This window comes from Zosterops lateralis (assembly GCF_965231275.1).
Source record: "Zosterops lateralis genome assembly, chromosome: W".
Lineage (NCBI taxonomy): Eukaryota > Metazoa > Chordata > Aves > Passeriformes > Zosteropidae > Zosterops > Zosterops lateralis.
In genome coordinates, this window is record NC_139801.1 from 19,964,500 (window position 1) to 19,987,427 (window position 22,928).

The 22,928-nt window shown below is 38.0% G+C and overlaps 1 protein-coding gene across 11 annotated transcripts in view; it reads left to right on the forward strand.

Annotated features, from left to right (window-relative positions):
• Nucleotides 1-22,928, forward strand: part of LOC310922121 (protein diaphanous homolog 2-like) — a gene marked incomplete at its 5' end in the record, with an annotated part of 248,534 nt that overhangs the window by 18,569 nt on the left and 207,037 nt on the right. For 8 of the 11 annotated variants that reach the window (XM_083882510.1, XM_083882507.1, XM_083882514.1 and 5 more), the window contains 15 exons: nucleotides 152-328; nucleotides 1,189-1,293; nucleotides 4,830-4,850; nucleotides 8,799-8,938; nucleotides 9,316-9,390; nucleotides 9,472-9,541; nucleotides 11,073-11,209; nucleotides 11,980-12,091; nucleotides 14,390-14,500; nucleotides 16,361-16,479; nucleotides 17,421-17,537; nucleotides 18,073-18,191; nucleotides 18,480-18,544; nucleotides 19,341-19,445; nucleotides 21,036-21,638. In XM_083882510.1, the coding sequence (XP_083738636.1) occupies nucleotides 152-328; nucleotides 1,189-1,293; nucleotides 4,830-4,850; nucleotides 8,799-8,938; nucleotides 9,316-9,390; nucleotides 9,472-9,541; nucleotides 11,073-11,209; nucleotides 11,980-12,091; nucleotides 14,390-14,500; nucleotides 16,361-16,479; nucleotides 17,421-17,537; nucleotides 18,073-18,191; nucleotides 18,480-18,544; nucleotides 19,341-19,445; nucleotides 21,036-21,638 (2,076 nt within the window). The remainder of the gene's footprint in view (nucleotides 1-151; nucleotides 329-1,188; nucleotides 1,294-4,829; nucleotides 4,851-8,798; nucleotides 8,939-9,315; nucleotides 9,391-9,471; nucleotides 9,542-11,072; nucleotides 11,210-11,979; nucleotides 12,092-14,389; nucleotides 14,501-16,360; nucleotides 16,480-17,420; nucleotides 17,538-18,072; nucleotides 18,192-18,479; nucleotides 18,545-19,340; nucleotides 19,446-21,035; nucleotides 21,639-22,928) is intronic. The other 3 variants (XM_083882509.1, XM_083882511.1, XM_083882508.1) reach the window with 1 other exon arrangement.

Consider the following 22,928-nt stretch of genomic DNA (forward strand, 5'->3'; position numbering starts at 1 on the left):
TTCTGTGCAAAGTAATCTGAATATTAGAGTATTTTTACTTACAGTTCAGTTTAACTCCGCTGCTTAAATTAACTAAAAACATGTGCATTGCTGCCATGTAATTGACTATTTTTCTGTTTCTATTTCTGTTTATTTTTGAATGTCTTTGCAGCGTGACAGAATCACAAGCTTCAGGAAATCGGCAGTGAAAAGAGAGAAGCCTCTCATTCAGCATCCTATTGACACTCAGCCTTCCATTAGTGAGATCCCACATGCCCAGGCACTTGTTGATGAGCGCTGCATGAATTTATCAGAAAAAGAAGTTATGGATCTCTTTGAAAAAATGATGGTAAGATGTGGCTATGAGAGAGAATTGTCCTGTTCCACTGGGTAGCTCTGCTCTGTTCAGTGGAGCTGTGAATGTCTTTTGAAGGATTGGATAAGTGTTAATTAACTCTTGCTTGCTTTGCTTGTTAAGAGATTAGTTTTTACCTTTTCCAGGTAATGTTAATTGAAGCTGATATGTCTGTCTCACAGAGAACCAACAGTTCTGTGACAAGGCTGTTCACCAGTAGTTACTGCAGGAACACTGACTACTCTTAGGTGCCAGTCTGAAGTTACTTTGACTTTTAATGGCAAGCCTAGTCATGACTAGTAATGACTGCATTGTATTTAATCAGTTAATAAGTTAAAAGAAGTGTCTTAATAGATTTAATCTAGAAGAGCATTTTGACTTTTAGGCTTGTTTTAAATACATCAGTTGGAACAGTTTCACCTCTACCCCTTCCACAAGCTAATAATCCATGTAATTACAACCTTCTGATTAGATAATGCAGGAATGGTGTCCACTGTAATAAGATTTCACTAATAACACAAGAACATCACAAGAGTTGACATTTACGCATCAATTTGAGGTGTAGAATTGTTGTGCTTGTCCTCTAGTTTTACTTCTTGAGCCAAATTTCACAAATGTTAGCTACCCTTGATGCAATATACATTTTGGCTAAGCCTCAAAAGCAGTGAACACTTGAGGTGACAGAATTAAATGTGAAAATCAGGTAGGGCAAAATCAAACACACGCAGATAAACTGGGAAAAAGTCACTTCTGTTTGTTTGAAAATTGTTTAACAAAAGTAGCTTAAAAAGAACAAAGACTAATAAAATTTCTGATACGTTATTCCTGATATTTTGTGGTCTGTTCCTTTGCAGGAAGACATGAACCTGAATGAGGAACGTAAAGCTCCTTTACGAGACAAAGACTTGAGCACAAAACGTGAGATGGTTGTCCAGTACATTTCTGCAACTGCCAAATCTGTAAGTGGTCATCTCTCCAGAGCACACCTGAGGAAGGAGCTTAACTTTGAGTCTTAGGCTTTTCAAGCTTGAAACTTGAAATTTTTTGTCTGGATTTATCTAAGCATGGTATGAAAAATTGTGTGCTTACTAACACACTTCTAAATGCTTGCAGCTCCATCTGAGCAGTTAGTTTGCATTTCCCTTGCTGGGCAATGTAAAAACTTGATCCTTTCTTGGAAAGTATAAGAAATTGCAAATCCAATGATGTAGAGTCATGGATGGAACCTGAGCATATTTCTGTGCAGTTTATCTTAAGAATTTTTGGTACCCAAAATTTCTGACTTTGTGGTTTCAGTAGCAATGTATGTACTAGACTCCTTTAGTGAAAAGATGGTCTTAAAACCAGTTTCAAATTACATTTTGAATAGAAAAAAAATGTTTTGACTTTTCATTGATGTTGATTATTCTCTGTAATTTAATTGATTGATTAACCCTTCATGCAGAATTGTTGAAGTCTGTCATCTTTGGGGTGCAAGAAGTTTAAGGAAATGATTGGATACCCCAATATTTTTGGGGTGGAGAAATACAATTTCAAATAGTGAAGAGCTTCAGTTTATTTTCTGCAGTTGAACTACTTGTACTAATTAGTTATAAAATACACCAGCAATGTTTTGTGCATGTTAAAAGTTAACTATGGCAAATAGAGAAATAAGTAAAGATTATGTTGGTGTCTGCCTAAGGAATTTTTAAGCATGGACTGCAAGCAGTACAATTGACTTGTCCCTTGTTAACCTTGAAAATCAGCTCAGCGGAGTTAAATTTCAAAAATTAGGATGACAGTGACATGCAATTATTATGCAAATACCATGCATGAAACATTATAAACTTCAGTGAGGAAAAGCTTGTGTTATAATGGTGATTTAAGTTCTGAGAGGAGTGATGTTCCTGCATGAGTTCATCTTAAACAAAATCCACAGTCCTTTAGTGTGTGCTGGAAGGAATCCAGTGCTTAAAGCATAGTTTAACTAAATGTACAAATTACTGGAGAATTATTCAAGCTTATGCAGTGAATGTTATGAACCATGAGCTAGACTGTCCTTGGGAACTGTTAATTATGCTTTGTAAGGGTTTTATCTTCACTTGATGATCAATATGAAATCTGGAATTTTTCTTAGTATGCAAAAATACTTTATTGAAGCAGTAGAAATGGAAGTATTTGCATTTTTTCCCATAAAGTACTTGAACAATGGTGATGTCTCTCATGTACACTGCTATTGAAATGTAGCTGCCTCAAACCTCAGAATTATGCAGCTGATTAAGGCAAGCATGGCTGCCATTGCATGGCTCATTGCTGAATTTTTACTGCATTTCATTGCTCCCCATGTCTGCTACAGCATGGGAAACTTAACAGAACTGGGAATATATTTGTCCAAATGTACTAACAATTTAAAACCAAGTCATTCTAAAAGGTCCTTGTACGTGAATGTGCATTTTGGGCTTAAGTCAGCACCAGTGTAGATGTTTTACACATTGCAAAGTGTTTTTCCTGGAGGAAAAACAGCTCATATCGAAGTCTGTGTGCTTCAGTATGTCCTCCTTGCAATTGAATCAGAGCATTTGAATGGAATCTTTCAGAAATATACTTTACCTTTCTGTAGTGTGTTATCTTAATTTAACTTTAAATAGCTAGCATCTTGATTGTTAAAAAAAACCCCTAAAATACAGAGGTTAATTTTAAAATCTTGATTGGGATCTTACAGTGGCACAAAACCTCATTTTTACTTGTAATTTCATCTTCTGTTTAGTGCAACTACTATGCTGCTCAATGAATTCAAGCCCTAATCAATCTTTACTGCATCATGAATTGTCAAACTTTCTTTTCTTCAGGATTGTCTTCCATGAAAATGCTGGTTGCATCCAAAACGATGTCTTTAAATTTTCTACCTTTTTCTTTTGTCTCAGATAATTATGTCTTCTTTTTTACACTGAAAATACTTGGACCTTCTGCTTAGAGCTCACAAAACACATTTAAAAGTTGATGTGACTTTTCTCGCAGTTCATTTCATGTTTGTTTTAATTGGGCTTTTGAGCTCCCTCCCTTCATGTGAAAATATCACTCTCATTTGCCGATGTTGTCTTAGCCAAATTATTTTAGATTTGGTGCTTGCATTTTCTCTGTGTGCTGTCTGCAGCATGTTGACCATGCTTTTCTGAAACACTTGTCTTCAGAGTTCTGAGAAAGGATCTTTGAGTTTCACTGGCTGAAGAAAGTTTTTCCTTGGGGATGGAGGACATGTAGAAGCTGAGCTGGATGCTTTCATGGGAAGTGGTTTTCTGTGCTTCTCATTCCTTCTCTCACTTGAAAAGAAAGATTGTTGACCATGGAAATTATACGTGAGAACTGGTGAAGGATTGAAATTCCGTTTCAGAGCTGAACCTGGTGACATTTTGTGCTGTACTGAATAGTTGAACATTGGTGGAGAGGAGAAGATAGTAAATTAGGAGGAGAGATTGTCTGGTGATGGCAATCCCTTCTTGTGCTTCTAGAGGAAACTTCTTTGGGAAGAGAAGTGTTGATTGTGAAAGACTTGCAGGGACTTCTGTTTCCAAAAGAGTTCCTAAAGGAATAACAGAAGAGATAAGAGTAGAAAATGAAGCAGGTAGAGGCTGAACAGATACAGTCGCATTCAGATCTCAGAACCAAACCAGCTGGTGATCAGATAAGTGGTTATTCAATGAACTGGCTGCTGTCAGACTGCGGCAGGTGAGCTGAGGAGGAGAGGCTGCACTGTTGGAGCAGATGTCTATTGTCCTGGTGTTCCCAGGAACGTAGCCATTTGTGCAGGGTGACAGAACAGGGCACAGATATGCTGCCTTCCTGCAGTTTCCTCTAGGGAAAGTCAACTTTTTGTTCATGAACAGAGATGCTGTTCCATGGTAAAGAGATGGCATTCTGAAAATCACTGTTTAATTATCCATGTAATTAAAAGTATCCATATCGAGCAGTTTAATGAAAATGTCATGTGAAATTTTCTGAAATGCAAGTTGGAGTTATAACTGTAGGCTATGTTTTTGATTACAAAAACCTAATTAAATTCAGTGGTGACATCATCTAAACAGATAAAAAGCTCCATAATAAAAGCAGTTGTTATACATACAAGGAAGTCAGTATGCCATTAGTGTGTTCTCAGTGTCATATATAAAGTATCTGACCTGATAATTTTAACAAATGGCATATTTAATCTTTCAAGATGTAGCCATCAAGACAGGTATTTAGTTATTTGTTGGTAAATGTGTCAAGTACTGACAATTCAGCAGCAGAACATAAGAATTTGAAATTGTAGCTCCTGCCGTAGAGCTGCTGTTTTCCTGTTGAGAAGCTCTAATCCCTAAACAGGTTGATAAAGCAATAAAAGAATGTAATTACTACTAATGATTAAACACTGAAAAATGTGTGCGTAACTACATTGTACTAAGTACTGTGCTGTGTTTATTTATGTATTATTATTATCTTTTTTACACAATAACCTCTCTTGGCTGACCACTGCATGCAGATAGTCGGAAGTAAAGTTCCGGTGAGTACGAACATGAGAGTTTTGTTTTCTCTTATGAACTTAACTTCCCTTTTTAGAGATTAGGCTGGAATATTTTTGACTTTTATCTGGGTTTTAAAAGTTCAGTGGGCACAACTGAATCCTTGGTTTATCAAAATAATTGTCAACCATCTCAGTCATGTTTATCTTACCAGTATGAGATCATTGCTAACACTTTTGAGGGATTTCTTCAAGTTTTCAAGAGTCTGTTTCCAAATACTTCAAACTCACTAAGCTCATCTCTTCATTGTGAGCAACAAATATAATTTAAGCTTGTCTTGCTTTTTATTGAAGGCAGGCACTTGAAATTTTAAATTGACAGTATTTGGCTTACTTCATTCTGTTTAGATGTGGAATTTTTTATGTCCTAATTGTTATTATTCGTAGCTTCTCTTGGAAATGCCAACTTCAGCAGATCAGTGTGAGAATAAGATTAATTTAGAGGATAGGAGATCAATAATTTTAAGATGAGATCACTGAGAGCATAACTTTTCTCTTATTAAGGACTCATCTATATTTTATGTTATCAGATACTGCAAGGCTTTCTACTTGGGTCATATTCAGTAATTAAATTCTGTAGTAAAAATAATAGAGAACAATCTATGACTTAAAACTGTCTAATCATCGCCTCAGATGTAGTTAGGTTTTTATCCTACACACTATATTCTTATATATTTTGCTCTTGGCTTTGTTTTATTCTGAGTGGCCTTTAAGGAGACTTTTATGTTCACCAGTACTTTTTAGTTCTGTACACACTATTGGTTTTTCTGTGACTGAGGAAAATGCCTTCCATGTGCTTATGTATTTAAAGGTATTTGATTTTTGAGGGGCCAAATTATTAGTTTTCCAGTTCAGTGTGTTAAAACCAGTTTCAAATAATCCCTGCTGCTGTGTAATTTCCTTATGGTGTGAATTAGCCTGAACAGCAGCTGCTTTGTGAAGAGGTTATTTTATAAAGGAAGCTGATATTCTCACAATGGGTAGGGGAGAAATTCTAAGATGTTTTCTTCCCCATGCCTTTGAGTTCAGGGTCTGATAGAGAGCAAGAACAGCTCTGCATTAAAAGCATGGTTTTGTGCAAATAACTTGCTAAATACTAAAATAAGAAACGCTGTCCCTGGAGTATGACTTCTGCGCATTATTGCTTAACAAGCGCTTGCACCTCTGTGTGCTTCTTCCAGGATTCATCCTCTAGGAACTGTTTGTTTCTGCCAGCACATGGAGCTATTTCCTTGAAGATTTACAGATTCACTGTGATCAGGGAGGAGAGGAATTTTGGGATGTTCCTGGTAGTGCTGTTGAGTTGTAGAGATTGCAGAGAAGAGGTTTCCCTGTTCATGGGAACTTGGGAGCTTGAACTTGAATTTTGCATAGGATCCTTACCACTGACGCAACTGCTGTGTGGTGCAGGCTCTCATTTGAGTTGGCATCAATGAATCATTTTCTGCCTTAATTGTAACACTGTAAAGGTGACTGGTCAGAAAGTAATTTCTAAGATTTCCATTCTTAAGCATTGATTTAATCTCTAAACATTCTGATGTGGGACCCAACCCTCTTCAGTTTCTTTCTGCTTCACTTTTGCTTTCATCTTTATTAGATGTTCTTCTGTAAAGCATTTTTTACTGAGACCTTATACCTCAAACTAAATGAGAAATGTTTGTGTTAAAATCTGATCCATATGAAGGCATAGCAATACTTAAAGATAGTAATCCAATCAAACTGTCTTTGAATAGAGAAATAAAAGAAGTACCACCTGGTTCAGCATTTGCGTTAGCATGGCTAGAGGTAAGAGTGGATTGAGACTGAGACTGATTGCAGGGAATAACAGAAAATAATTCTGGTAAGCTGAAAATTCTCAGAAAGATTTTGAGAATGGATTTTTATGAGCTTTCTTGAGTGACCATCCATTTTGAAGAGGGAGGAAAATAAGGAAGAGGAGTTGGTTCATTATTGCTGTGCAGTTAAAGGTACTTTTTCAAAGAACCAGTGAAGAAATGTGCCTGTCCTGCAAGCCATGGGAAGGAAGGAGCCTTAGCAGAGCACGCTGCCGGTTCTTTGAACTATTAATCTATTTTTGAGGGAGTCATGGATCTTCTGAAAAACGGGACTAGGCAGAGCAGAGGTGCTTAACCAATGGCCTGGATGGCACAGAAAGAAGAGGCAGCAAGATTTCACCTTGGTTTAAGTACAAAACAATGGGTAGCAAAGACTTGAGGTTGCCCCAGTCTGAGCTGGAATCTCCTTTGGAGCTTGCAGCAGACTGCAGTGGAAGGACAAACTCATCTCTTGGGAAAAACCACCATCTTGCATTCTAGAGTGCTTTTCAGGGTCTAGCTGAACAGGCAATGGCATTGATTGAAGTTGCCATTGTCTCATCTCTGTGCATTTTGTGGCTCTCAGCAGCATTTCTGTTCTCTTCTTGTACCATTTGGGGAATGGCTGAAATTACAAAATTTGTGCCCAGTTAGATCTATATTGTGTAGATGACATGCACTGGTTACACATAAAATCTTTTCTGATTCCCATCCATCCAATGGGTGGGATAAAGCTATTCCTTTTTCCTAGTTCTTTACCTTATGTTCCTTCAGAGTGAGGATTTTTCTGAATTTTGATGACTTTTGGATATATTAACCTGATTCACAAGCAGCTTCTACCCTTATAAAGATAATCCCCACCCATTTAGTCCTTTTTCTTTCAGTGTAAGAGCATCTATTTGTTTAGGATATTGATGGTGACTGATTCTAGTCCCTTTATATCCTTCTTACTCATCTTTGCCTTGGTCCTTTGATGTGTACCTGACATGTGATGCTCAGCTAAAGGTGCTTTGCATGTGTCTGCAAGGAACATACTCAAAGCTGACACATTGCAGAGGACCCTGATGTCTCACTGCAGTCGCAGTCTGTCCTGGTTTTGTTCTGAATCTGAAAGTATATTGTGAACTCAGTTCTGTTTTGTGCCTTGAATCTGGCTAGGTCAAAGTAATTAAGTTTAGCCAAGTCATTTTGTCATCAGCCATACTTATTGTATGTTTGGCAAATGAATGGTAAGAATTTGAAGAGAGCAAACCAGAAACTTCATCAGAAGTGGAGCTTTGTGAGAGACAATTTGAATACTTGTAGTGGAAGTGATGCAATTAAAACCAAATGCATATAAATCTTCTAGGACAGGCACTTAATATTGTCTTTACACCCATGACATCTTTATCAGGTTCTCTTCAACAGACCCTTCAGAGCTAAGGAGCTTTAGGAGCTGCAAATGAATCAAAACCACTCTTCTGAGATAAGCCTACTGCAACTTGTCAGAGCTGTACAAAAGATTAGTTGTACTTTTTGGAAAAATGTTTTGTCTTGTTCATGAGTTTGAATACTATAGCTCTAAAAACTGATATTCAGGTATTTTAATAGTAAAATACTGTGTAAGTAGTTATTCTTCTGTAGTGACACTTCAGCAGGAGAGAGCTCTTTGTCAAATCTCCCATATGATTTTTTTTTTTTGTGGCAAACAAGGTCCTCTAGACATCTCTATTAGGGGCCAAACATGGACTATGGTACAGCAAAAAATTGGCTCGTGAAGTTGCATGAACTGGGTTTTTTTTGTTTGTTTCTCTGATTGTTTCCAATACAGTGTTGTGAAGTAGATGTTTAATACATTCTCATTAAATATCTTAATACAGCTGAATGACGGTATTAAATTTTATGTTCAATTTGTAGTACATGTACTTTTACTCAAAGAAGTGAAAAAGATTCCAGCAAAAATAGTTATCCTTGTGATATAAAACCAAAACTGTTAAACACTGATGACAAATCCAAGTCAGGTGTCTTGAATACTTGTACTATGATTTGAAAATTTATATGGATCTAATAGTCTTCTGTTTTATCATCTAAACACTGATCACTAGAACACTCAGCAGCATTCTGCCTTCTGTGATAGGGTGGACTAAAAAACAGCAAGCATGAATGTACCCTGTCCTCACAAGAATATATCCATGAACTGAGATCTGGAATTTCAGATGAAAAACTTCTTAATTGCCTGGAGTCTTTGAGAGTGTCTCTAACCAGCAATCCAGTCAGGTAAGCAGAGCAATTTCTGTAGTAGTTTTCATTATGCTGTTTTTGCTAAGCAGGAGAGTTGTGGGCTTTGGGTTTTTTTTTTGAAACCAGAGTAATTATGCTAATGCTTGTTGACAGGAGAGTAGTGTTCTCAGCACCCTGGATAAGTGCAATGTTTGCAGCTGTCTGCAATATCTCCTCACCTTTCACTGTGGTTTTCAGTAATTTGTACTTGTTAGAACTGTTTGCCTTCGTGGCTGATAAGATCTTTCAGAAAGTGAGACCAAAAGTGGAGCCTATGAAGGGATGCACAAGCAGTAACAGAGAAATAGCTTTGCAAGTTTTGCATTTGATTAAGAAATAATTAAAAGCATTTTTATTTGGGCTTTTTTTTCCAGCTGGGTTAACAATTTTGGACATGAAGGTCTTGGACTTCTGCTGGATGCATTGGAAAAACTTCTGGACAAGAAACAGTAAGGACCTGGATCATTTGAAGGGAGGGATGGGGAGGTTGTGAAGATTTTCCTTATGTGATTTTCTTCATTCCTTTCAAGGCAAGAAAGTATTGATAAGAAAAATCAACATAAACTTATCCAGTGCCTCAAAGCATTTATGAACAATAAAGTAAGTATTATTTTAAAGTCACATACCTCTAACATGACTGATTTTTGTTGAGTTCAAGATGTATATGGCATGTTAAATGTTGGAGAGGGAAGGAAAGCTTGTATATCCAGTGTTTAACTCTGGAAATGCAGATCTTAAACTTAGTGTAACTTCTCTTGAGAATCTTCTTCATGAACCTTTCTGCATTTTTTCTTAATTTTGTTAAACACTGTTGATCTTTGGAAGTAAAATAATTGATAAAGAGAGGATGATAGTGTAAATTTAAAATAAGTGAATCTGGAAATGAATTACTTAGAAATTGAAAAAAAAAAAGCTTTCCAACTTCAGACTTCAGTACATGATTGTTAATATAATGTACTTTTCACCTGATTTAAATTGAGAAGGATTTGATATCTTTTTAGCTGCAGTTTTTAAGTTGATAGGTCATGGGTAAATGATTAGGTTAAGTTGTAGCTGATTTGTTTCTAACACAGGTTACTGAGATTTACAGAGTATGAGTACCTTCTAGAAGCTGATGAATTAAACTTGTAATTTTGCTTTATTCATAGCAAAATCTGAAGTCTTGTATTTATGTATCCTCCACAGCAAATAAAACTGCATAAAAGTTACTTATAATTACTTTTACTCAGTTTAGAAAAATCTCACAGAAGAGCTTGTCTAATGAAGTGGGAGAAAAGCAGATTTTTCATACTTCTGAGGTGTTTCAGATATAGGTAGAAAATAAAACCTGATTTGTCTTTTGGTGGGTACTGATTTTAAAAGGTCCTGGTGTCCTCTGAGGAGCTGAATCTCTCTCTGTGAAGAGAAAGCCTCAAATGCAAGACTGGGGACACTGACCTGCAGTGGTTCCTCCCAGGTGTTGCTGGCTCCGGCCAGCCCTGGCACCACTGCAACTCAGGGGTCTTTGAGCCAGTGAAGCAGAGTCACTACTAAGGCGCGGGTGAATTGAGAGACAGGACCCTCCGATGAAACAGCAACTGAGGTTTATTCCACCTCAGGGCCGAGGCTCCGAGAAACAGGGAGACTGAGACCTCGAGCACCTGAGCGTTACAGTTTTTAAAGGGGGCAAAGGAACATATGGGAGGGCAGAGCATGGGGACCAATGACAGGGACTCAGGGTGCATAATATAACTTGTAGGAGGGGGAAACTCTGACTCTAACCAATCACCCAGGACTCTTCCCAGAAGTTTCCAGACACTGGGAGAGGTCTCTGGTTGACTGGCAGGGCCAGGTGCCATGTAAACAACAAGATTGACAGGTAACAGCTTTATGGTCCTAAGAATAGGGAGAATAAGGGGTAACAGGGCATGAACTATGCAACATTAACACATAACATATCAGCAAAGGATAACTATTAGCACTCATCAACCCACTGCCACACTGACCTGTGTCCACAAGCAATGATGGCCTGGAGTGTTGCGAAACCCCCTCTGGGTGGGAGGAGTTGGGAGAATTCCTCAGGATCTTAAGTTGCTGATGAGTATCTAAGGCAAACACCACCTTTTCACCATGAGGTTTTTGTTTCTCCTAGTACGGTTTGCAAAGGATTCTAGAAGATGAAAGAAGTCTCTTGCTGTTGTCAAGAGCAGTCGATCCAAAGCAACCACACATGATGACTGAGACAGTGAAAATACTTTCTGCTATCTGCATTGTTGGAGAGGAAAACATGTAAGTTAGATATTGAAGCTTTTTTTTGTGCTCTCCTGAGTTTTTAATTTGGACAAAGGTGAGAAAAGTTGTCAGTGAAACAAACGTCACCGTGAAGTCTTTAATAATGTGGTTTAAAATTGAAGAGACTCCACCCGTTGTGTTGCCTTAATTCAGTATTAAATCAGAGAAAAGCAGGTGAGCAGACCTACACACTGTGGCTGAAGTGAAAGGTCTGAAAGGACAAATCACCTCTCTACCACAGGAACAAGAAGTTTACATTTACAGCTGGACTTTGCAACAGTTCAAGTTATTTAGCACTTGCCCATGAGATTTTTAAAACAAAGATAATCACTTGGCATATGGTTCCTGTAAATTCATCACTGTGTTTATTTACTGAAGGTTAAAATGGGCAGACTTCATGTCTTCTATGCAATAAATAGATTAAAACATTTTGATTTCTGAAAGGACAATTTATTAGAATTTCCAGATGCTAAACATGTCAGCTGTTATCAAGTGCACAGTCTTGCAAAGGTAGGGACTTTTCCCCCCTCATTGGTTGTTGCTTGGCTGAAATAATAATATAGTTATTCACCTTCTTTTCTTATTTCAACATTAATCTTGCAGACATTTTTAACAGTTGGTTCTTGGATTGTTTTCAACTTTCTGTAGATAAATGCATTTAAACTCAGTGCACTAAAGTCTTGAGTCGTGTGACTAGTGGGCTGAGTATGTTTAAAATGAGCAAGTTGGCTGTGCTGTGCTCTTTTGACAGCTTGTCTTTCTCTTAGTCTGGACAAGCTTTTAGGTGCTATAACAACTGCTGCTGAAAGGCACAGCAGGGAGGAGCGTTTCTCTCAGATTGTTGAAGGCCTGGAGAACCACGAGTTCATCCAGCTGCAGGTGAGTTTGCCTTTCTGTGTGCTTCAGCTGTGGAAGACTGGAGCACTGTGTATTGCTTGTGTAAATATCTAATTTACACAGAACATCTTTTAGTGCTATTAATCCAGTGGTCAATAAAAGAGGAGAAATAAATACCGTGGCCTACTGGTACTGGGTTTTCTACTTGTTAGTGATGGGAGGCCAAGGAACTCACTTCCTGTCCTAAAAATAGGATTAAGAAATCTTGACCTTAGTAAAGAGAATAATTAGTGATATATTTTCCTTGGATTCCAGGTGTCATGTTCAGGTAATAAATCTTTTCTTAGTGCTGGTACTTTAGGCAGCAGTACCTGTGGCCTCTTGAATATTCAGATAAATGCTAATTCTGGCAGGTGTGCCCATTTTTGGCAGGATTTCTTTTGGGATGAGTGAAGTGCAGTAGGATATTATTGGTACTTTTGTCAACAAGGACTGCATTCCTTGCTGTATGTGTTCAACATGTGCCTTTCATCAGCCACTAGTGCTTCTCTGGGGGTAATCTAGTGAGCTTTCAAAATTATTTTTATACAATAAAAAATAATCTGTGCCAGGGGTTTTTACTAAGTAATGACTTAGATCATGTTCATTGCTGCTTATTTGTCCACGGGTAGAGGTTTTTATGTTCTGTGGGCACCAGAGTTTTGGTTGGTGTTAAGATGTAAGCTTTTTTTAATTGGGATTGGTTGGGATTTTTTTGGTACTGCCATTTTTGCATAGAGGCCATGTGGCTGAATAGCCTAATAAAGGATGACTTTGACTTATTACCTTCTCGTAATAACAGTAGTTATGCACATTTTGTACTAAAATTTATTTTTAGCTATCTTGGCTGAAAGATATGAAAAAATGCAGGAGGGCGGGTATCCTTGGGATGCCTTTTTCCAGTCTTGGCTCAAATACACATCAGCTGTAGTTGCCTTAATGCTGTGTTTACTATCAGCACCTCTTGTTTCAGAGCTGATGAGTTAATGATGTCCAATAAGTTTCTATAAATGACATTCTAATCTTAATAGGGCTATCACTGAAGAATTAATTCTGGAGTTGTCTCCTACTCCAAGACCTTGTTGATTTAAGGCAAACAACCACCACCCACCATTCCTGCCTGCCTCCCCCTCCCAAAGCTCCCTGGTACCTCAGTGAAGGCACAATTGCAAGACTCATTACCTTGTTCCTGACAAGATCCTTCTTTGCTGCAATGTATTAACACAAGCCATTAAGGGAGAGTCTCTCTGGCAGAAGCAATCAGAGTAGATGGCACTTCTTCTCTCTATTAATTTCAGATTGGACATGTGCTTTGGCTTGTTAAGTCATGTCAGTAGTAAAATAAGAATCATTCAAGCAAGAATGATGATACTGCATTATCTGAAGATGCAGCTCTAGCAAGAGTGTCTTTGAAAGGGTGTTTTAATAGAAATTTGACACTCCATAAGGTGTTCTATTAAAGCTAAATAGTGAATGTAATTAAAACAGGAAGGTGCTTTTTATCTGATTTTTTCTTCTGCAGCTATTGATTTTTTTAATCCTACTCTAAAGCTACTTCTATTTGCAGTTAGCATCTTTTACCAAACTTGGTATTTCCCTTGAGTCCCATTTTAGTCTTTTAATGTGGGTCAGAACTTTTGGTGTTGTGCTGCTGTCTACTTGTTTCCAAATAAATCAATTAAAATGCACAGCTGTTCAATTAAAACATTAGCTACTACCCTGAGACTTCAGGCATTTTGTAGAAGTGCTCTGCAGGAATGGAAAAAACACCTGGTGATGTGGCTAATTTGGGTATGGATGTTTATTGGGTGGTTCTGATGTGGGTTTTTTTAAGTTTGAGTTATTGTAGAACCAGTTTGTTTTCAAACTGGTGGATACTGAGGAGAAAGAGAAGGAGGTACAATGGGCAACTTTAGTTTGGGAGTAACTAGTGCATGACTTTAGGGTGGGGAGGCCCCTGGATCCCTGGAAGTGTCCAAGGCCGGGTTGGATGGGGTTTGGAGCACCCTGGGATAGTGGAAGGTGTCCCTATCATGGCAGGGGTGGCACTGGATGAGCTTTAAGGTCCCTTCCAACTCAAACCATCCCATGATATTATTCTGTGATGATCATTCATATGGTACTATTTTGACACATCAAAAGCATCCTGATATGGAAAAAGAGCAGTATTTACTGTTGCTAAAATAAACCCAAGTGTTGCATGTGTGCTGCATAATAAATAATATCTATCTCTTTGGTTTTATAATTAAACTGAAACAGTGACTGAAAGTACTGATTTTCATTCTGTATTTCTGATTACAGGTAGCATGTATGCAGCTCATCAATGCCCTTGTTACATCTCCTGAGGATCTTGATTTCAGGATACACTTGAGAAATGAGTTTTTACGTTGTGGCCTGAAGAAAATATTGCCTGTAAGTAATTTGTATCCAGGGGTTGATCACTGTCCACTGTTGAATGTTGAAGATAACCAAACTGTTTAACCAGAACAGCAGATGTGAAGGATTGGGAGTGCAGAAGGTCAGATTATCAATCCAAATCTGCTTTCAGCCTGCAAAGTTACAAATTCAAGTTCTCATGTGCTGTATAAACCAGAATAATAGTTGAAACAAGTCAATACATTAGAAATTAAATGAGAGTAGCCAAATTCTGCATGAGCTCAAAGCACATGTGGTGAATGTGAATTTGGCTGTGGAACCAATCTTGGATTAACTTTCTGTGTATATACTGTTCCTGTTGTTTTCTGTGAAATCTGTTTTTCTTTAATCTGCCTGCTGTGAATGCATTGGGACGTTTTAAGGAAAAATCAAATCAGAAATTCATTTTGAGACTACATGTCTGCCTTCATGCAGCTGCACAGACAGGAATATTTCTGAGTTGAGGAGAGATTTGTAGCTCTTAACCAAGAAAGCATTCTGATGCTTACATCAAAAATAGGTATATTTAAGGTACTCATCACTTTCTTACAAAAGATGAGAGAAAGTAGGGTACCTGTTTATATTTGTCTGAAACAGAATTTATTCTACTATGACTTTTAAGATGTGAAGTTTCAAATTGTCAATTTGTCAGGAATAAAATCTTCCATTTTTGGCTCATTCAGCCTTGAGACACTTTCTGATCTGTGATGTTACTTTTTCTTAGGTGTAGTTTTAGGGTTTATATCATGTAAATACATTAATATGATCTACTGGCTTTATTTGCTGTGGAACATCTGAAAGCTTCAAGAACTCAAGTTGTTTTTTTTTGGGGTTGTTTTTTTTTGGTTTTTTTTTTTTGTTTTTTTAATCTATTGAAAGCTATTTTTATAGAGTCAATAAATGCTTAAAAACTTTAAAGATGGGGTGGGTTAGGTAGAAAAGAAACTGAATTGTAACAAATCATAATATGATAAAAAACTTGGGAGACTACCAACATCTGCCATAGAGATCTGAGTGTAAAAGCAATTAATATTTGGTGATAGCAGTCTATTTTAAGAATGTTGAACAGCCAATGTGTTGAAAAAGAGTCAGGAGGGGGATCCAGAGCTCTGGCTCTTAATCTGTTCAGATTCAGAGCCTCCTCTTCTGCTTTTCAAGCATTGGAATTGGCACAAGTTCCTGCTGTATTGGGGAACACAGATGGCTGCATCCACTCATGACAAATCCAGGCCAATTTCCATTTCAGTCATGGACTGCGTTCCCCTGAATGGATGGGAAGGAATTTTTTTTTTTTTTTCATGTACTTTGGCTGGTAGGAAGCTAAAATTGGTTCTTATGGGAATTAGGACAAGTCCTTGTATTTCTTAAAAGAAAAGCACATTTTCCTCTGCCCCAAATATGTTGACTTGCGTGGGTGGTTTTTTTTTTTTTCTCCTCTGTATTTTTCCTTGTACTATGGATGTTTTAATGCCATGGTCTAGGTTAACTGAGTAACAGAAATTGTAAGCAAGTCTTCTTTTACGTTTCTTTAGGCTTCTTAAGCTCACATCAATTCGTGTTTTTTTTTAAAGGAACTCCGACATTAACAAGCAGGAACTGCTATGTCCCATTAAGAGAAATTGATTCAATTGGAAGTCTTGTTTGTTCTGTAGCTCATACCTGCTCTGTGAGCTGATATCTTGCCTTTAGTTTTTCTCAGTTGAACCATTATAATTAAAAAAGCCCAGGCACTGAGTTAAAACTTGCTTCTGTTCTAAAGGTTAATGTCTTATATTTTGTCATGATACAATCCTTCAAGGGGAGGAGTTCTTGCTTTAAAAAAGGAAAAATTAAGATATACTCTACCTTGAAAAACAGGCCTTGAAAGATAAGGAAAATGATGAGCTTGATATTCAGCTGAGAGTGTTTGATGAGAACAAAGATGAAGACCACTTTGAACTGTCACATCGTCTCAGTGATATCAAAGCTGAAATGGAATATCCTTTAAGGAAGTGCTATTATAACTTGTGTCATTTCAGAACTTTATTAAATGGAAATTACAGTGCTCTATGTGCAGGTTATTTGTCTCAGTTATGCGTCTTACCAGGGACTTTGTCAAGCAGATTTCTCTCCAGTTGCTTTTTTTGTTAGAAAATATTTAGATAATTAGTGCTTAAATTTGCATGTCAAATGTAAGTCATTGGGAACTGAATTAATTTTTCATAAATAACATTTATTAAGCTAAAATCTGTCTCATAATACATGAAGAGATAAAATTATACCTGTGGAAGATCATAAGGTTGAAGAAAAATGAGTTTTGATAAAAAAAGGAAATAAATTTCTCATAGGTTCTGAAGCACTTCAGATGTGTGCCTTTTCTAGCTGTGAAGGAGCAGGAAACTCAAAGTTACCTAAGTTTAGAATGGCTGCTTGCAGGGTTTAGGAGGAAGCAGAGGAAGGTAGAGGCAATCAATGGGAGGACTATAACATCCCCTGTAATGTTGGTGCTTTGCAGAACAGGTAATTACAAGTAAGGGTCATTGTTAGGAAATGAGAATGATTGACCAGTGTGTATTTGCCAATAGCCTGGCTGAGCTCGGAGTGGAAACAGAGCTTTGTGTGTAATATTTTTACCAGATTCTAAAACATTAAGTCTATAGTGTGATTGTTCTGATTGAGAATGAAGCATGTCCTAATTGTTAAACAGGGCACAGAAATTCTGTGCACAATCTTAGTGGAAAAATCATCTTTCCTGCTAAGGATAGGAGTTCAAAGTGTTGGAGGGGTTTTACTTGAACAATATGGGAAATGTCTGGGGAGCTGTGTTTCAGTGGGGTGGCTGCTCTGTGCTGCAGTGGGATTTTTGGGTCTTTTGTTTGTTTTTCTGTTTAAATTTCTGGTTTTTTAAGTATTTGTATTTTCTTAACAATGTTTGCACTGATGTGAGCGAAGTATTTCATCTGCTGCATAATATGGTGAAAGATACTTCTTCTGAAAATTACTTCTTGTCAATTCTCCAACATTTCCTTCTGATCAGGAATGATTACTATGTCCAGTAAGTGCCAGCTGCCAGGCTGGGTTTTTTGGGGGGAGTAGGGGCAAGAATAGAAATTAAGACCCTGGTAAACTGATTAGCTCATGCCTAAAAATTCACTCTGAGACTGATGTGTTATTTATCTTTTTGCTCCATGTTAGTATTAAAAAGATCTTAGTAAATATAATAGTGTTTTTAATAGTGTAATTGTGTTAGTCTAACACCCTCATCCTGAAAACCTCTTTACTCATTGGACACTTTCTTTATTCAAGTTTGATACCTTCATTGCTTCAAAGAACATGGAAGTTGTACAACTGATAATTGAAAATACTCCCACATGCCTTGGATCTGGTCTTTTCAGTGTAAACTTCTTATGTGCAGCACGGTGTCTTAGCAAGGTCAAGGCACCATATTCAAAATATTAACAAATAAGAGTTTGAGCTTGATACTTCTGGCAGTTATAGAACTCAGATAATTAGGAGTTAGTTGCCCCCCTCCCCAATTGTATAATGGCTTGTTCATGTTCTTATTGTCTTGTAAATGTTTCCTGTTTCAGACCTCAGTATTACAAGATCATAGAAGAATGCGTGTCACAGATAGTGCTGCACTGCAGTGGCATGGACCCAGATTTTAAAAACAGAGGAAGGATGGACATTAATTTTACACATCTTGTTGGTTTGTACTCTTTAAGCAGTTTTACCTTGGTTTTCTTTGTGTTCTTCTGTCTAGACTTACACTGACTGTGAATTTTTTCAGTGTTCGGGAAATATGCATGTAAGCTACAGATGTACTTGTGGAGTACCAGACCAAATGCTGTAGCCTTTAATGAAATGAGACAGGGTCAAAAAAAAAAGTACCTGTTGCTTTTGTGTCATGGGTTCACAGGGTAATTATGGTTGGAAGCATCTCAGAGCTGTGATATGTTTGACTTGACTTGTGTGTGGTATTTTATTTAAATTCTAGATGCATGTGTGGACAAAGCTAAAGTAGAAGAGAGTGAAAAGAAAGCAGCAGAATTTTCCAGAAAGGTAAGTCCTACTCATGGTTCTCTTTAAGGTGTGGAACAGAATCCTGACAGGAACACAGTCAGCTTGTTTCCCAGCTAAAACTGGGAAATAGTGGATCTTACAGACAGAATGTGCTTTCATATTTAAAGCTCTGTGGTTGTGTGTGGGAAAGGCTCAGATGCAGTTGAGTCTGAAATCCAAAGCAACTGAGTAGCATTAACTGTACATCTCTTCAGTTGTATTCCTTTGCTGTAGATAACTGATGGGAAAAATTCTCCTTGCTGCTCTTCTGTCCTGGAAGTCATAATTTAATAACTGCAGTTATAAGCTTAAAAAAAAAAGGAATTAATGTGCTATATTAGCTGCAATAGTACTGAATTTCATGCATTATGGAGGTGTGTATTGAAATAATTCAAAATTTTGATTTTTTTTTTTTTTTCCTGGTCTGGCCTAAGTAGGCATTTTCAGGCCAAATGGCAGAACATGTTCTTGAACATGATGATTGCAGGTTTAATTGTTAATGAATTTAAGCTTGCTGCAATAGATGCGTACTTGAGTTTGGTTTGAGGAGTCTGCAGTGTTCTCTTGGAGGGAAAAACCTGAACTGAATAGCTGGATCTGGATGGTTCTCTGTCATTGACTTATCGATGGAAGAAATTGTGGTACTAAAAGTGAACATGTTGGAAAACTGCTGCTAAAAGAGTTAGAAGTGCATCAATTGCTCCAGCTCTGATATTGTTCAAATAATTCCTGCCAAGATAGGCTCTGGTGTGGACATAACTGGACAAACTCTCCTGTACTGGTTAAATCATTACAGTTTGATGAAGAGTTCACAGCTCGACAAGAGGCACAAGCAGAGCTGCAGAAACGAGAAGAGAAAATCAAAGAACTTGAAACAGAAGTCAAACAGCTCCGGATCCAGGTAATAAACTATATCACATTAAATTCCACAGCTGAGTTGATTTTTTTTTTTTTTTTTTTTTTTTTGAGAAGGAGTTAAAAAGAAATTGTCCCAGAGTAACTTGTCTCTCTGGCATTTGGACTGTCTGTTAGAGGTGTATTGATTTCTTTTGCAGCCAGCATAAGTTACTAAGGATAGTTAATGAAGGTAACATTTTTCAAACAGTAGTGTATTCAACCTGTCACAGGAACCTGCTTTATTGAGAAAAAATGTTCCTTAGGCTATAAAATTCTTGCATCCAGCCTGATTTTTTTTTTTCCCCCTGCAGGTATTTGTTTATTGCTGCTTCTGTATGATTTGCAGAAAGTTTTTGTTTTGGAAGTGTCTTACACTTTTATATAAGGCTGTTTTATTTGTTAGTTCTTACACCAGCTTTGGGTTTTCGACAGGTCATTTATACCTTATAGGAACTAACCGATATTATGGTTCAGCACTTTTGACTCAGTCTGGCTTATTTTGTACTCCTTCAATGCTAGGCAAGGTCTGCCTGTTTCCTTTTTATCTTTATTTTTGCTGTCTTAATGCCTGTGATCTCACTTCCTATTTGGACACTAAGGTGGAGATAGACATTCCTGTTCTTACTTCCTTCTTGCCAATTTTCACGTTTGTTACAAATTCCTTCAAGCCAGTGTTACACAAATTTGACTGTTTTAATGAGTTCCCCAGCAACTGGTGCATTATAACTTGTGGGCTGAAGAAACACATGCCTTGTGCAAGGTAAAAAATGTACTTTTCATGGAATTAATTGTAAATCCTGTTTTATTGATTCTAACACAGTTCAGATTATCCAGACATTGACCGGGCATTCACAGTAATGCTGATCATTGGTTAACTAACCATGTAATTCTAGTATCTGTTCCCTTTTCTAATGTTATGCTCCCCATAGAATATGATGACGCTTATTTGTAGCTGCACTCACCCCTCTGATGGTTTGACATCCTGCTGTTTCTCTTCCTTTTTAATTAGTAAGAACTTATTAGAATGGATATTGTGATTGCTCTTTCTTCCTCTCACAAAAGAAGCACCCTCAGATTTCAAAGACAGCAGGGCAGGTTGTTGCACACCCTCCACCCCTCCAGATGTCAGAATATAGTTATGAACAACTGTGGTCCTCTGACCTCTTGCACTGCAATAGCTGCTCCACTGATTGCTGGGGGAAATTTTCCCAGCAGCAGATGAGTGTTGTTAAAATTTAGCATGGTTATTCTCATCTCTGATGCCCCAGCTTGCCGGGGTACCCTAAGTGGGATAAATGTTTTGTGCATTGGTAAGAAATAAAATGCTGTTCTGTTCACTTAAGTTACTGCTACTATTAAATTTTCTTTAAAATTGAAACAATTTTTTTTATAACAATGCTAGGTTATTCAGTTTACTTGGCAGCTTTATGGTATGTGGTATAATCTATTGTTATTGTTTCCCATTTAAATAGGAGAACAGTTACATTTCTCACTTTCTTGAGGTGCAGTTGGCTAAAAACCATCCTGGATGGTTCAGCTTCGTATCAAACTGCCTCCTGTCACTGATGAAAAGAATTCCTCTTTTATGTTTCAGGGTCCAGGCCTGACAGAAGTCCCAGCAGTACCTCCAGCCCTCCCAAGTGAGAATGCCCTGCCATCTCCAGCACCTTCACTCCCTGGTGGAGCCATCCCCTCTCCTCCCCTCCCTGGTGGACCAACAATTCCTGCACCACCTCCCTTGCCAGATGGAGCAGTAATTCCTCCCCCCCCTCTATTACCTGGTGCATCACTTCCTCCACCACCTCCTCCTCTGCCTGGTGGAGCCATGCCACCACCTCCTCCTCTGCCCGGGGGAGCAGGGCCTCCTCCTCCTCCTCCTCTGCCCGGGAGAGCAGGGCCTCCTCCTCCTCCTCCTCTGCCCGGGAGAGCAGGGCCTCCTCCTCCTCCTCCTCTGCCCGGGAGAGCAGGGCCTCCTCCTCCTCCTCCTCTGCCCGGGGGAGCAGGGCCGCCTCCTCCTCCTCCTCTGCCCGGGGGAGCAATCCCTCCACTGCCACCTTTTGGGGGACCCCCGATGCCACCTTCTCTTGGAGGGGTTTCCTTTGCTCCCTTCCCGGTGATGCCAGCATTGCCACATGGGATGAAGGAGAAGAAGAAGTATAACCTGGAAGTCTCCATGAAGAGAATCAACTGGTCAAAGGTATGACAGGAGGTGTGGGGATGATGTTCCTTCCTCTCCTTCACAGATAGGCTTGGTGCCATGTAGCGATGGATTTTTAAATGAGATTTATCTTGGCAGAACTTATTGTTGTACCAAGTATCCCAGGAAGCCAACTTACTTCCAATGCATTGTATCAGGTGCAGTGAACATGAAGTGCAGCTTTGCATCAAGTTGTATATAGATATGTATTTATCTGCAAACTGTTTCAAAGCAGCTTGCACACATACCTGGCAAAACAAACCAACTTAAGCTTTTTATATTTGTGATGCTTAATGTAGCTGTGAGTTCAGAGATTGCTGATATCAGGCCTTAATGTTACTTGTTGTTTATTTATCCCAGATATTTATTGGTGGTTCTCAGTTAGTGATGTGCTGGAGCAGGGCTGTGGCCACCGTGAGGAGCCATGGGACTGCTCAAGGGAAAGGTTTGGGCACCATGAGCTTCCAGTGTCTTAACATGGTTGTATTTAATCACATTTCATTCTTAAAACCATCTTAAAATATAAACAATACTTGAGCAATAAAGTGCAAGCACAATCTGATTTGCAATCAAACCCTTAAAGCAGTTCCCAGTTATTACTTGCCTCTCAGTATATCCCGTCCCTCTCTAACAGGAGAAGTTTATGCAAACATCCAGATGTGTGCTGGGGTGGGTTGTTTTAAAACCTCTTTGTGATCAGTGTAGCCACTGCTCCTTCCATATAAAGAAAATAAATGTGGGGTATTGGATAATTGTGTCTGTTATCAAGACTAAATCATTGCATTCTAAAGTTGTGGTTGGCAGATTTTTAGTGGTATAAAATATGACAGATATGTTGATGTTTAGTGTAGGAAAAAGTACCAAAATCACCAAATCATCAAGGCAAATGAAAGGAGAACTTTTATATATTCCATGCTGTGTGGTTCCTTTAAATTCCGAGTGGTCAAAAGGCTCTTTCTTTGAGATAACAAAACAACAGAATAATCCCACCAATTTTGGAAGATGAATCTAGAAGGTTGAGAGAGCCTGTGTGGAAATGCATGGCATGCCAATTTATAGTTTCTTTTGGCAGAAGAATTAATGCTTCAATGATTTCAAATAATTTCAAAATATTTGGAGATGTTCTAAAACAATCTGAAAGTGTATCTAGTGGTTGTAGTTTAAAAACAGGCTTTCAGTATATTTAACTAGAATGATATAAAACAGCCAGCCATGTTTAGAGTATTAATTTAAATAAATTTTAAAATCAGTTTGAAAATCTTTACTTTTTCTGTAATGCTTATAAAATAA